The following is a 15537-nucleotide window of genomic DNA, read 5'->3' as shown; positions in this document are numbered from 1 at the left end:
TGGGCAACGGGCAGGTGCGTCCCCAAATTAATAAGACAGCAGCGATTGCAGCCTGCCCGAGGCCCAAGACCAAAAAGGGGGTGAGACAGTTCCTGGGGCTGGCTGGCTACTATCGTAGGTTTATACCTAATTATTCGGACGTCACCAGCCCGCTGACTGACCTCACTAAAAAGGGGGCGCCAGATCCGGTCCAGTGGACGGAGCAGTGCCAGCGGGCTTTCTCTGAGGTAAAGGCTGCACTGTGTGGGGGGCCACTTTTACACTCCCCTGACTTCCCTCTCCCTTTTGTGTTGCAGACCGACACGTCGGACAGAGGGCTGGGGGCGGTGTTGTCCCAGGAGGTGGAGGGGGAGGACCGCCCCATCCTGTACATTAGTAGGAAGCTGTCGGTGCGTGAGGGGCGCTACAGCACTATTGAGAAGGAATGCCTGGTGATCAAGTGGGCGGTCCTCGCCCTCCGTTACTACCTGCTGGGGCGCCCTTTCACCCTCTGTTCGGACCACGCGCCCCTCCAGTGGCTCCACCGCATGAAAGATGCCAACGTGCGGATCACCCGTTGGTATCTGGCACTCCAACCCTTCAATTTCAAGGTGATCCACAGGCTGGGGGCGCAGATGGTCGTGGCGGACTTCCTCTCCCGTCAAGGGGGGGGGGGGGGGGGGGAGTCGGCTGCGGGCCAGACGGGCGCCCGGCCTGAGTCGGGCGGTGGGGGTATGTGGCAGCGGGGGCGTGGTCAAGCGCCGGTCTGTGACAGGAGGGCGGAGCCAGGGAAGGTGAGTGGCAGAATCACTACACCTGACGGTAATTAACCTGTGTTTTGTGTGTCTTCCCAGTAACCGCACCCTATTTAAGGAGGCAGAGGGAGAGCAGAGGAGAGCTCATCCCGGGACAAGAACACAGCGTGTGTGTGTGTGTTTCTCTACAGAATAAAAACTAGGCTGTTATATTGAAAAATCTGGCAATAAAAAGCCTATTAGTACCTGAAGCTTTGTCCTGCCGTCCTCTGTGCTCCACCCACACTTCACAGAGCTTTACAAAATAAAAGGTGCATACTTTAGAATGGTGTCAACCTGCCTGAATTCAGCCTGTTTAGCAGCTGAATGCTCCTTGGCACAAAAGATGTTATAGCTCTGTTTGCTTTTACATGTGGCATTCTATAACGGAGTCCTGAGGGGAGTACTCAGGGAAGAGGGGGTGGGATGGATCATCCAGTATCTTCAAGGCCAAATTAATGGTGTATTCATCAGAAATCTGCATGATACTTTTCACTTCTGATCCAGTTATTTTCCTACCAAGTTTTGTAATCTTATCCAGCATATTCCTGTTTTGAACAGATAACCCCCCCCAACACTGAATTACAAAGGTCACAACACTCTGTATAAAAGTTAAATAAAACAATCTCAAAATCACTGTATCAGCCTTAAAGCTACGCAGTTTCCTTAAAAAATAAAGTCTTTGTTGTGCCTTTGTATATCTTGCAAGAGTATTTGCCCTCCATGTGAGCTTATTGTCTATAATAGTACCTAAGTACTTATACTCTTCCACTATGTCAATATCACTCCCATGTACAGAAACTGGTTTAAAGTGCTGATGACACGTTTTTGACATCTTTGGCGATGTTTTATAACATAAAAAGTAATTCCCGATGATCCATATATTAATTCACGAAGGCGCCTATTTTACAAGTTATGATAAAAAACGCGGCTATTTGGGCAAATTTGACAGGGCTGCAGCACCCAGGAGACGAAGAAGGAGGAGGAACTATATGACGTCAGCGAAAGAACCTTTCTCCTGACTTACCAGATTGTTGTTGATGCGACAGGTGTTCAGTTTATCATTATTAGTATTATATATATATATATATATATATATATATATATATATATATATATATATATATATTAGTTATTATGCCTTCGTGTTGTGTTGCCGGCTTTTGCTCCAAAACCCACAAGGATGGGGTAAGTTTATTCAAGTTTCCCAGAGATCCCGAGCTGCATGCGAAGTGGGTGAAGCAAGTCAGGCGCACTCGTGACAAGTGGGAGCCCTCACCAACATCCGTCCTGTGCTCTGAACACTTCGATTTGGATTGTTTTGACACCCTTCCCAGCTTAAAAGAATCTCTTGGGTGTTCAGTTCAGCACAAACGTGTGCTGCTACCATCAGCAGTGCCTACACAGTGTTGCCAGATTGGGAGGTTTCCTGCCCAGTTGGGCGGTTTCAAGTGCATTTTGGTGGGTTTTGAACATATTTTGGGCTGGAAAATGTCAGTTTCTGCTGACGTTTTCCAGCCCAAAATATGTTCAAAACACACCAAAATGCACTTGAAACCGCCCAACTGGGCGGGAAACCTCCCAATCTGGCAACACTGCCAGTATTCCAGAGGGGGTCTACTCGTAGCTATGCCGGATCCAAAGACAGTCCTCCTGTCAGAACGTGTTGTGAAACGACATAAGATAAAGGTACGTAGAGCTATAGATTCTACATGATAATCATAAATGTAATCATAAAGTCGGCGTGATATCAGTCATGTATTTGCTTGTGAAAGCTTGCAGCTTTCATGTAACTGCCGCCTAGCAACGAGAGGCAAAGGGTAAAGAGGGTAGGCTATCATAGATTCTATTCGGAAGAGATCAACACAATTCTAGACTCCCAGAAGAGGAAGAGCTAGCACTAGAGAGTTCACCGGCGTTTTCATGCGCCATTTCCATTGAGTAGAACCAGAGTAGAACAGCCAGTGAACCGCAGCGTGTTCTTCCGCTGACGTCACAACATGGCCGCGAGCCACGGACCCAGTTTTCTTGCGCTGTGCAATTAAAAGTTGGATATTCGCGTAACAACAGCTTCTTTTCACGTAATTATAACTGAAATCTAACATGTTTGCCGTGTTGTATAGTTTATTTAAGAAATTGCATAGAGTCATGTTCATGTCATCAGCCCTTTAAGAGGGGGCCTTTTCCTAAAATTGATAACCATTTCTTTGGTTTTCAAAATATTTCAAATCAAGGAATTTTCATTACACCATTTATAGAACTGGTCTATTTCCTGTTTGTAGCCAGTCTCATCACCTGTTAAGAAACCCATTATGGGTGTATCATCAACAAACTTAAAAGAGAACATTCAGGGGTGTGGCTCACACAGTCATTTGTGTACAGCATATATAATAGGGGTGATGGGACACTCCCCTGGGGGACGCCCCTATTTATACTAATGACAGATGACTGACCATTACCTGCCTTAACATATTGGACTCTGTCAGTTAAAAAGTCAAAAATCCATTTCAAAAGTGAATGGTTAACTCCCATTGTTCTCAACTTCTCAATAAGGGTGTGTGACTGAATAGTGTTAAAAGCTGATGAAAAATCAGCAAACAGGATGCGTACATATGATGAAGGTAATTCCAAGTGCTTGTGTATTCCATTTAACATGGTAGTAATTGCATCTTCCACACCCCTTTTCTGTCTATATGCAAACTGAAGTGTGTCCATTTGAGTTACTGTTTGTTTGTTTTTTTAAGTGGGTCAAAACGATCTGCTCCAAACACTTCATTGCTACGGAGGTAAGAGCTACAGGCCTAAAATCATTTAAAATGGATGCTTTCGTTTTTTTCGGCAGAAGCAGAATTTCAGCTGTTTTCCAAATTTTAGGTACCATGTGTGTGTCCAATGACTTTTGGAACAAGTCACAGAAAACATGGCTAAGTTGTTCATGACATGTCCTGAGAACCATACTTAGCAGCTTGTCAGGGCCAGCCGCTTTACGGGGTTTGACTTGCGAGAACACCCACTCGACTTCCCTGCTACAAACACTGATTGATGCGCTTTCTGTTATGTTGTCCGGCCAGTTTGGAAAAGGCCGCAGACCGCTCTCTCACCTAGTGAAATGTTTATTCAAGGCATTTGCCTCTTCGACTGAGTGCTCAGGAATTTTTAGCTGATTACTTTGTCCAGTCATAGTTTTAATTCCTCTCCATGCCATCCGTGAGTCGTTATTCATCAACAGTTGTTCCACGTTTGATTTATATATTCCCTTGCTATGATTAATTTCCGCCTGTATCTCCCTTTGAATCAACTTCCCCCTGCGCCGATCATTTGCTTTAAACGCCCGCTCTTTTTCCACCAACAGTTTCTTAATATCACTTGTGATCCATGGTTTTGAGTTGGCAAACATTTTTATTTTTTTCGTAGGGATCAGACTATCCATGCAGAAGTTGATGTAGGCTGTAACTGTCTCAACGTGATTGTCCAAGTCCTCACAGTCAAAGACCTCCCAGTCCGTACAGTCAAAACAGCCTTGCAGAGCTGTCAAACTGTCAGGGTCCCATACAGGCACTGATCTTACTTTGGGCTTCTCTTTTTTAAGTCTCTGGCAGTATGAGGGCAGTAAGTAGACAGTATTATGATCTGACCCACCTACTGGTGGCTTATTGATGGCTTGGTCGGCATTTCTTATGTTGCCATAACACAGATCAATGGTTTTTGAACCGTGCGTGGTGCATTTAACATATTGCTGATAATAGGGCAATGCAGTTGACATGGAGCAGCCATTAAAATCGCCCAGAATTAACTTGGGTGTATCTGGGAAGGCTGTCTCCAGATCTTGTACGTGTTGATGTATAACCTCTGCAGCTGCTTTGTAATTTGCACTGGGGGGGATATAAACCAAGCACACAAAGAGCTGCCCAAACTCCCGTGGCAAGTACGTGGGTCGAAGGGAAATGGAGAGAAGTTCTAAGTTTGGGGAACTGACAATGTGTCTGATGACATAGTGTTTACACCACTGTGTGTTAATATACATACAGAGACCACCACCAATCGATTTCCCAGTGGCTCGCTGGTCTCTGTCGAGTCTTAGCGGTGTCCCAAACCCTGGAAGGGAAATACTATCATCATTTACCGTGTTATTCAGCCACGTTTCGCTGAAACATAAAATATAACTTTCCCTGTATTCAAACAGGTGTTGTGTGGCAGCGTGTAGTTCGTCGACTTTGTTCCTCAGTGCCCTCAGGAACAAAGTCGACGAAGGGCACTGAGGCACAAACGTGATAATTATGGCCTACAGCACAAACAGTAAAAAAGAAATCTCAAAATATTAGAGTATTTCATTTCGAGTTTGAGTAAAACAGTATAAATACCATGTACCTCTCGGTCTAGTTCAGTACATGCAACCACAATCATGGGGAAGACTGCAAGCCACTCCTGAACCAGAAACAATATCAGAAGTATCTTACCTGGGATAAGGAGAGAAAGAACTGGACTGTTGCTCAGTGGTCCAAAGTTCTCTTTTCAGATGAAAGTAGATTATGCATATCATTTGGAAATCAAAGTTCTAGAGTCTGGAGGAAGAATGGTGAGGCACAGAATCCAAGGTGTTTGAAGTCCAGTGTGAAGTTTCCGTGGTCTGTGATGATTTGGGGTGCCATGTCATCTGCTGGTATTGGTCCACTGTGTTTTATCAAGTCCAAAGTCAATGCAGCCATCTACTAAGAGATTTTACAGCACTTCATGCTGCCATCTGCTGACAAGCTTTATGGAGATGCAGATTTCCTTTTCCAGCAGGACTTAGCACTTGCCCACAGTGCCAAAACTACTACCAAATAGTTTACTGACCATGATATTATTGTGCTTGATTGGCCAGCCAACTTGCCTGAACTGAACCCCATGGAAATGGGTATTGTCAAGAGGAAGATGACCCAAACACCCAACTTAAAAATATAGATGAGCTGAAGGCCGCTATCAAAGCAACCTTGGATTCAATAACACTGTGGCAGTGCCACAGGCTGATTGCCTTCATGCCACACCACAATTTGTGGTAAAGGAGCCCCAACCAAGTATTGAGTGTACTGTATAAATGAACATACTTTTCAAAAGCAAACTGCAAGGAGAGCTTTAAATATTGGTTATAATTAATAGTTATAGTACCCTGGTGTATACATCATAAGGGGGAGATAACTCTCCCACTGTGCTGTGCAGGAGACCACATTGAAAACCGTGAAAATCTGGCGTCACATGTGTAACCTGGACACTAATTTTTGAGCCAAAAGATTTACAAAAATAGTCATAGTCATGATTTCTCATAGGGAAATAATAATAATAATAATATAGGAACTCTTCATAATAGAGAAAGAAAATAATTTCAAATATCATGCAGAAAAAAAAATTAAAATGCATAAGTTGGCTCCAACCGTTTTAATAACATTTCATGTCGATTTTACCCAGGAAAAACTATTGGAGCCAGAGTAGTGATAACATACAAAATTGTATTTTGTAACGTTGTTATTTAACCTGAGAAATAAAAAAGAACTTTATTCATAAAATATTTATGAATTGACACTACAGGATTCACTGGTGTGTAACACATATAACATGGTCGTAATTTTGTTGGACAGACAACGACTTTCACCTACCTTGCCCCATTGGATATCTCGCACAGTGACATCACATGAGTGTGTCTGGAGATCCCCATGACCTAGTTATGGTAGGAATTAGTGGGCACCTGCTTCGCGCATAAGAGTTGGGCGGGGTGTGGGGGGGTACGGCCGTACATTTACCGGTAAATCCAAATAAAAGACATTTATCAGAGTTTTTTGCCAAAAAAACTGATAGCAGTCAGATTTATATCTATTTAACACACATATGCCTGGCTTTTATTTAATTTTAAAAATAGCCTTTTAAACATGATCTGAACGGTCATAACTTAGATGGACAGATGATGTTATGCGCATGACGCGATTTTTGATTGGCGCTCATATGGATTTGGGAAGAATTACAATGAAAATATTTTTCTGTGTTTAACTTCAAGTTGAAGCCTTTCTATCAGTACACTAGAGTAAAATTTTTATTTTATCTTTGACAGTGGATTGAAATACGAGCACCAGTTTTGTCACAAAACGGGTCTCCAAAACAGTACATTATTTGAAGACACTGAATTCCAACAAAATACCTTGCTTATTTTATCAAAGCTATCTAACAGACATACATTGACCACAAAAATATATTTGGTTTTTATTTCTATTTATTCTCAATCATGCTACACAACCACAAACCTGGCATATGGCATTTGTAACCACTTAAGATTGAAAGAGCCAACAAAGTTTTTATTTATTGAATTTGCAAAAAAATAAAAATAAAAATTATATGTTTCTCAAAATCTAGTTAATGTGGATATAATAAAACAGTTATTCCACTCAATTTCATTGTACATGGCTTATAGCCAACTTGGCACTACAAGCTTCGTTGTTTATCGGCTCATGTACGATTCGTGGAATAACTCTTAATTATCTATCTGTGCATATATTTATTTCTTCTTCTTCTGGATGCTCCCATTAGGGGTCACCACATCAGATTGTTCATATCCACATATCTAAATTGGTGTGTGTTTTTTTTTTTTAACACACTGGATGCCCTTCCATTGCAACCCTCCCCAATCTATCCTTCTATATCCTAAATATACACTGGCTTGTACAACCCCACTGGCTGGGTATTTTTACCTAATCTGCATGTCTTTGAACTGTGGGAGGAGACCAAAGCACCCAGAGGATACCCACGCAGACATGGGAAAACATGAAAACTCCACATAGAAAGCCCCCACCTTGGCCATGAGCTTTGAATCCAGAACTTTCTTGCTGTGAGGCAACAGTGCTAACCACTGCACCACTGTGCTGCCACATATGTTTATTTATCCTAATATGCTAATTACATATTCATACTACAATTGGCCTGTTAACTTTTATGTGCATTGCATTTTTACACTAACTTGCACTTCTGGTTCGATACCAACTGCATTTTGTTGTTTAAGTACTTGCACTTGTTCACTGACAAAGCTGAATCGAATCGAATCTTCCTTGCAATGCTTCCAACCACCTTGTTATAAAATTGGTGTTTTTGAATCTTGACAACCACAAGAATCAAGTAACTGTACATTTCTGAAACTATGATCTTTGAGCTCATTTTTGTGAAACTTTTGTTAGTATCCTTTTTGTTCTTGCTTAAGGGAAATTTAAGGGCTCATTTATTTTTATATCCAATATGTGCAGGTCAATAACCATCTGTCTCTTTTGCATTAAAGTCTTTCTATGGGAATAGATGACAAAAGGATTTTGTATATGCATTTCCTTATATTTACACCCTAGAGAATATGTATATCACATTTCCTGGGAACTACAAGTAAACGATGCCTTTATAACTTACAGAAATGCTTTGCAAGCTCCATCAAAAAAAAAAATCCTCATGCTAGCTGAGGGACTAAGAGTACAATGAGGCTAAAAACCATGTTGGGGAAGTTAGTACAGTATGTCAGGACAAAGAAGAGTCATGATGCATGTCTTTCACGTACCTTGAGATATAGTGGATCCAGTCAGGCCCTGATAGAGGTTTGGAGGGAGCATGATGCAGTACAAAGTTTGATAAGTGCTTTAATGAAGCAGACACCGGTCTATTTTTGGCTTTGATACCATGTTTTTGAGAGAAAACACTTGCACTTAAAAAAAGCTGTTCTAATGAGAATGACTTAGTACAAAGACAAATATTCTCTCCTATTGTTTGAGTGAAAAAAATCTAATTATTGCATTTAAAGTAAATAATTTTTACTATTTTTTTCCTATTTTTTTTTATGGAGGGCACTGTGTATATCTGAAACGTCTATTCTGTTTGGGAGAGTAATCAAAGAATACCAAAATGAATTGAATAAACATGTGTGGTTCAATTACAAAATAGTGAAAGAGAGATAGACAGACCGGGTCTATGGGTGACAGACCGTATTGTAGACAAGTGATGACTGTCACTGACAGTATTAAATGATGACGTATATATATACAGTGTATATATATATAATTTTTTTTTGGGGGGGTGGGGTGTTGTTGAAACTGAGTTTTAAAAGTGAGTGTTAAAACTGAGGCATGTGAGGTAATGCATAATGCAGGTTGGTTAAGAGTTGGACTCAGGTGATAGGGTGTTTGTTGTAGATATGGGACACTTATCAGCCAATGTGTGTCCCCGAAGTAGGTGTGTGGGTGTGAGCGTGCGTGTGTTGGCAGGTTTTGTCACTCACTTAGCTTCCAAGGTGAGAGCAATAATGCCTGCAGCCAGAGGGGCTGATGCAGATGTGCCAGTATGTGAGTCGGTACACTTTTTCCTCAGATCTGTTGTCACCTACACACACACACACACACACACACACACACAGTGAGAAATTAGATATTATGAAAGTCACTGAAAACATACAAAAATGAAAAATTGATAGAATTATAGCCGTAGGCGACACCTCAGCTCGTCGACATATTTGACAAAGCTGGCGTCCGGAGCAACCTCTATCGCTCATTCGTTCACTGCTCCTGGGACTTCCGGCTGTCCCGAAGATTAATAAGATGGCACCATCATCATCATGGCTGACTGGATATGAGTTTAATTAGGGCCTCTGAGACCTGGGTCAGTACTGGCATTCTCTTACAGTCTAGGACAGAACATGGTCAAGCCCCAGGCAATACTACCATCAGGATTCATATACAGTAAGAGAGCTACACATATACACTCAATTACCAGTTTATCAAGTACACCTATCAGGAGTGGCTATAAACTGAATAACAAATCTAAGTCCCCTGTATTTCAGAAATCAATATAATTTCATGGTTGGCTTCCATGTCAGATTATTTGCGGTTCACAAATGCCATTAAGACAGATTATTTTGGGCTTTTGTGCAATCAAGAGCAACAGCACCACCAATCATCATAAGAAAAACAAAAATATATAAAATGGTAAAAGCAAACAAACAAACAAAAAAAAACAGTGCTAATTTCTTTGTAGCCCAGACTGTAGAATCATGCAGCCTATCAGTGACAGTTGTGTCCAGTGACTACATGGAGTGATCCCCCCCACTAATTTGATATCATTGGCTCTATTTTAATCCTGAATCAATTTGATGTGCACAATATGTCATCAGCAATAACTGAGAAGGTGCACTATCCTTTTTCAACAAAATGCCTTTTGAAGGAGAAACTACAAGTAGATAGATTAAGCACACACTACAAAGAAAGTACAAATTATGCAAAAAGACAGATGGAAACAAAAAGTTGAGTGCTTTTTTCACGTTTAAAGACTTAAAGAAAAAAATGGAAATCACAAATAGAGCTGCCTATCTGCCTTTAAATGTGTGTGTGACATAATGCATTCATATGTTGGTCATGTTGATAGATAGATTAGATATTAGCCCTCACATCTAATCAGCTGTCACTAACACTTGCCTTGAATAATTACAGTAATAGCTCCCTAATAATCTTACAACCACTGACAAAATATTACATGTGTGGTGGATCACTCTCAGTACAGCAAGCATAGTAGTGAGAAGACAGTGTGTGGTACTGACACAGGAATGGTTAGACTCCGACACGCATGGAGCATGGAAAAAGATAAGCTACAGTTTATAACTGTACACCTAAAATATGCAGTGACAAAGTAGATGTGTCTAACATATACAGTGTTTAAAAATTCCAGTACTGTTGCTGCAATTGACATACTTTTATTAGCACCACACAAACTAACAAAGCCACTACAGTGTCACTGTCACTCTGCACTGAGAATGACCCTATTGCTCCTTTGGTGGTTCCCTTCCATTGATGGATAAGGCAGACAAATTATGCATACAGTAGCAACAGATGGGCTATAGTTAATTATTATGTACCTACAAAATGCACTTATATGGTAGGTATACATTATAAAAAGGCAGATAAGTAAAAACACTGGGTGGGTCTACCAAATAAATGTGTAGTACTTACTCTTTGCTTGTACACATACACAGCCATGCATGGGCACTTGCTCACTCACTCACACACACACACACACACACACACACACACACACACACACCACTAAATAAATAGTGTTTATAGAACTCCATCCCCTCTAAACCTATCAGCCAGAATCGGAATTACCCCTGACACCTTAACAAAATGGAAGGGCCAAGGGAAAGAGCAAAATGCTATCAATGTCAAAAGCGTGCACATAGGGACACATTCCACAATTTCAAATGAGCTGTTTGCAGCTGGCTGCTTCTACTGTGCTGGTAACAAATGAGGCGAAAAGAGAGAATATGAGAGAGAGAGGGAGATAAATGCTCATCTCCAGAATCTACAATCACTCTCACTGGCACATATAATTACTGACAAATCATAGAGAATTAGGCGATTGTCCATCAGGCAAAAGAATATGGTGAGCACCTCAACAAGTAGCATGAAAGGTTTAAATGGCTTATTAGACTACATTGTTGAAACTGAAAAGACTATCCACAAATGTAATGTGCTTTCAGCTTAGGCTTAAAGGATTCAATTAACTTTAAAGGCTGTGTCTAAATTAGTTGTAAGTCGGTGTGGTGTGACTGACAACACCAGACATTTCTGGAAGAAAAAAGAGCACCCTACCAAATATACAGTATATAACATACAGTGGGGCAAAAAAGTATTTAGTCAGTCACCAATTGTGCAAGTTCTCCCACTTAAAAAGATGAGAGAGGCCTGTAATTTTCATCATAGGTATACCTCAACTAAGAGAGACAAAATGAGAAAAAAAATCCAGAAAATCACATTGTCTGTCTGATTTTTAAAGAATTTATTTGCAAATTATGGTGGAAAATAAGTATTTGGTCAATAACAAAAGTTCATCTCAATACTTTGTTATATACCCTTTGTTGGCAATGACAGAGGTCAAACGTTTTCTGCAAGTCTTCACAAGGTTTTCACACACTGTTGCTGGTATTTTGGCCCATTCCTCCATACAGATCTCCTCTAGAGCAGTGATGTTTTGGGGCTGTCGTTGGGCAACACGGACTTTCAACTCCCTCCAAAGATTTTCTATGGGGTTGAGATCTGGAGACTGGCTAGGCCACTCCAGGACCTTGAAATGCTTCTTACGAAGCCACTCCTTCATTGCCCGGGCGGTGTGTTTGGGATCATTGTCATGCTGAAAGACCCAGCCACATTTCATCTTCAATGCCCTTGCTGATGGAAGGAAGTTTTCACTCAAAATCTCACGATACATGGCCCCATTCATTCTTTCCTTTACACGGATCAGTCGTCCTAGTCCCTTTGCAGAAAAACAGCCCCAAAGCATGATGTTTCCACCCCCATGCTTCACAGTAGGTATGGTGTTCTTTGGATGCAACTCAGCATTCTTTCTCCTCCAAACACGACAAGTTGAGTTTTTACCAAAAAGTTCTATTTTGGTTTCATCTGACCATATGACATTCTCCCAATCCTCTTCTGGATCATCCAAATGCTCTCTAGCAAACTTCAGACGGGCCTGGACATGTACTGGCTTAAGCAGGGGGACACGTCTGGCACTGCAAGATTTGAGTCCCTGGCGGCGTAGTGTGTTACTGATGGTAGCCTTTGATACTTTGGTCCCAGCTCTCTGCAGGTCATTCACTAGGTCCCCCCATGTGGTTCTGGGATTTTTGCTCACCGTTCTTGTGATTATTTTGACCCCACGGGGTGAGATCTTGCGTGGAGCCCCAGATCGAGGGAGATTATCAGTGGTCTTGTATGTCTTCCATTTTCTAATAATTGCTCCCACAGTTGATTTCTTCACACCAAGCTGCTTACCTATTGCAGATTCAGTCATCCCAGCCTGGTACAGGTCTACAATTTTGTTTCTGGTGTCCTTTGACAGCTCTTTGGTCTTGGCCATAGTGGAGTTTGGAGTGTGACTGTTTGAGGTTGTGGACAGGTGTCTTTTATACTGATAACGAGTTCAAACAGGTGCCATTAATACAGGTAACAAGTGGAGGACAGAGGAGCCTCTTAAAGAAGAAGTTACAGGTCTGTGAGAGCCAGAAATCTTGCTTGTTTGTAGGTGACCAAATACTTATTTTACCAAGGAATTTACCAATTAATTCATTAAAAATCCTACAGTGTGATTTCCTGGATTCTTTCCCCCCATTCTGTCTCTCATAGTTGAAGTGTACCTATGATGAAAATTACAGGCCTCTCTCATCTTTTTAAGTGGGAGAACTTGCACAATTGGTGGCTGACTAAATACTTTTTTGCCCCACTGTATATGCTTGTATTGCACACAGATCTTGTGTGCAGATCTTGGCCCTATTTCTTGTCATTAACACTATTAGATACAGTGATACATTGAATATCATTCACTACCCTAATCTCTCTTCGTACATTAATTCTCATTTGTCCGTTAACATATCTTCTCTGTTAATTTTTTGGCATAGAAGGCAAATACATAGTTTTCCTAGTTAAAATCTGAATGTTTTTGAGCACCTGACCAGTGGGAAGGCCATAAGATATTTCACTATACAGCTTGCGAAAGCATGCAAGAATGCAGATCCAGGAATAATTTCTCTCGCCTTGTCCAAAATTATTTTTCACCACAAGGTGTAATAGGTGCTATCCTTACTCCTTATGTAGAACAATGAAACACCCATGGTAAATGTGCAAGAAAGCTAGCATCCGTTCCTTTTCCAGACATGCACAGATCCTCTTTGAGAACAGGTGTTAATGAGCATGCAGGCGTGTGTTTGCACACGTACGTGTTGGTCTACACACTCTGCATATACAGACATATAATAGGCTAAAGAATCAATGGTTAAATTCTTCAAGTGCAATTTACCTGTAATCAAATTTGCTGTTTTAATAGAAACATGTGTGTCTGAGAGAACAAATTAGTGCGATGGCAGCAATGTGATGAGATGCACAAGTATTCAATGGACACAATGCTGTGGAGAGACATGCTTAACAGAAACAGAGCACTGTTTACAAGAATGAAAGCTGTCTGTACTCATTTATATGTATGAGATTAAGTTGGCCTGCTGTGTGCAGGCTATTAAACAGATTTTCTAAAGGTCAGCTGATACTAGAACTATGAATATGTGTGTTGGGCTGGTATTGGAAAGTATTTAATAATATAAAAATCATTAAAATAGGGATTCATATATCATTTTATAAGGGCGGCACGGTGGTGTAGTGGTTAGCACTGTCGCCTCACAGCAAGAAGGTCCTGGGTTCAAGCCCAGCGGCCAACGTGGGGCCTTTCTGTGTGGAGTTTGCATGCTGCCCACGTGGGTTTGCTCTGGTTTCCTCCAAAGGCATGCAGCTTAGGCTAATTGGTGGCTCTAAATTGACCATAGGTGTGAATGGTTGTCTGTGTCTATGTGTTAGCCCTGCAATGAGCTGGTGACTTGTCCAGGGTGTACCCTGCCTCTTGCCCATAGTCAGCTGGGATAGGCTCCAGCTTGCCTGCGACCCTGTAGGACAGGATAAGCAGCTATGGATGGATATAATTTTATATAATATAGGGTATCTATATGAATTGACATTTATAAACACACACACACCATGCCACTTTAATAGGAACATTGGTCCACCTGCTTAATTATCCAATCAGACAACCATGTGGCTCAAGAGTTAATGTTCACATGAGACATCAGAATGGGAGAAAATGTGATCTCACTGACACTGAATGTGACATGGTTGTTGGTGCCAGACAGGATCTTACAGGATTTTTATATTTTTAAAGCATCAGTTCTGAGGGCGGAAATGCTTTGTTGATGAGAGACGTCAGTTGAGCATGGACAGATTGGTTAAACCTGACAGAAACCCTGTAGTAACTCAATCACTCCTCTGGTCTTTTTCCCATCTTCAGCTATCCAGTTTTGGGTGATTTTGTGCCTACTGTATTCTCAGATTCCTGAACTTGACAGACAAGAATGGAACCTGATGTGATCTTCTGCTGTTGTAGCCCATCCACCTCAAGGTTTGATGGATTACTGTAGCCCTCCTGTTGGCATGAAGCAGTCTGGCCATTCTGCTCTTATCTCTATTCAGCAAAGCATTTCTGCTGGCAAAACTGATGCTCACTGATTTTTTTTTTCATGTGATTTTGTGTAAATTCTAGATACTGTTGCATGTAAAAATCTTCTGAGATCCTATTTGGCACCAACAACCATGCTATGGTCAAAGGCGCTGAGATCACATTTTTAACCCATTTTGATGTTTGATATGCACATTAATGGAAGCTCCTCACCTATAGGATTTTATGCATTGAGCCGCTGCAACATCATAAATATGCTGGTGTACAGGTGTCCCTATTACTATGGTTGAAAAGTGTAAGCATATACACTATTGCTAATTAAATAAAGAAACATATTTAGTATAAACTATAGTTTACACATTACTGGTAATTAAATAATAAAAATATAAACAGTTGTTCCTTGTATAACATTCTTTGCATTTCAGGAGTTAATTATCCATTCACAGATTCTAATGGCACTCTAAAATATGTTAAGTGCCTAATAAGACTGATCCAGTAAGACATATTGCTGTTATATCTAGTTATATTTTTGCAATAAAATAAAAAGTCATAAGCATTTTCTAATTTTATTTAATCTGAATGTTTAAGTCTACAAATAGTACTATTTTTATGTTTAAGATTGTAAGAATATAATCCTGAATACTCCTAAACCTACTCTTGTAAATGCGCGGCCCAAGGGTGACTGTCGTGTAGTGTAGCAGTTTAGGGTTAACTTTAGGCCAGAGAT

The 15537-nt window shown here is 41.0% G+C and overlaps 1 protein-coding gene across 1 annotated transcript in view; it reads right to left on the bottom strand.

Annotated features, from left to right (window-relative positions):
* furinb (furin (paired basic amino acid cleaving enzyme) b) overlaps nucleotides 1–15537 on the bottom strand; it is a 91093-nt gene that overhangs the window by 16823 nt on the left and 58733 nt on the right. The window contains exon 8 of the mRNA XM_060903532.1: nucleotides 9049–9149. Within this exon, the coding sequence (XP_060759515.1) occupies nucleotides 9049–9149 (101 nt within the window). The remainder of the gene's footprint in view (nucleotides 1–9048; nucleotides 9150–15537) is intronic.

Source organism: Neoarius graeffei, chromosome 2, assembly GCF_027579695.1.
Source record: "Neoarius graeffei isolate fNeoGra1 chromosome 2, fNeoGra1.pri, whole genome shotgun sequence".
NCBI classification, from domain to species: Eukaryota; Metazoa; Chordata; class Actinopteri; order Siluriformes; family Ariidae; genus Neoarius; species Neoarius graeffei.
This window is presented reverse-complemented; position numbering and strand designations above follow the sequence as displayed.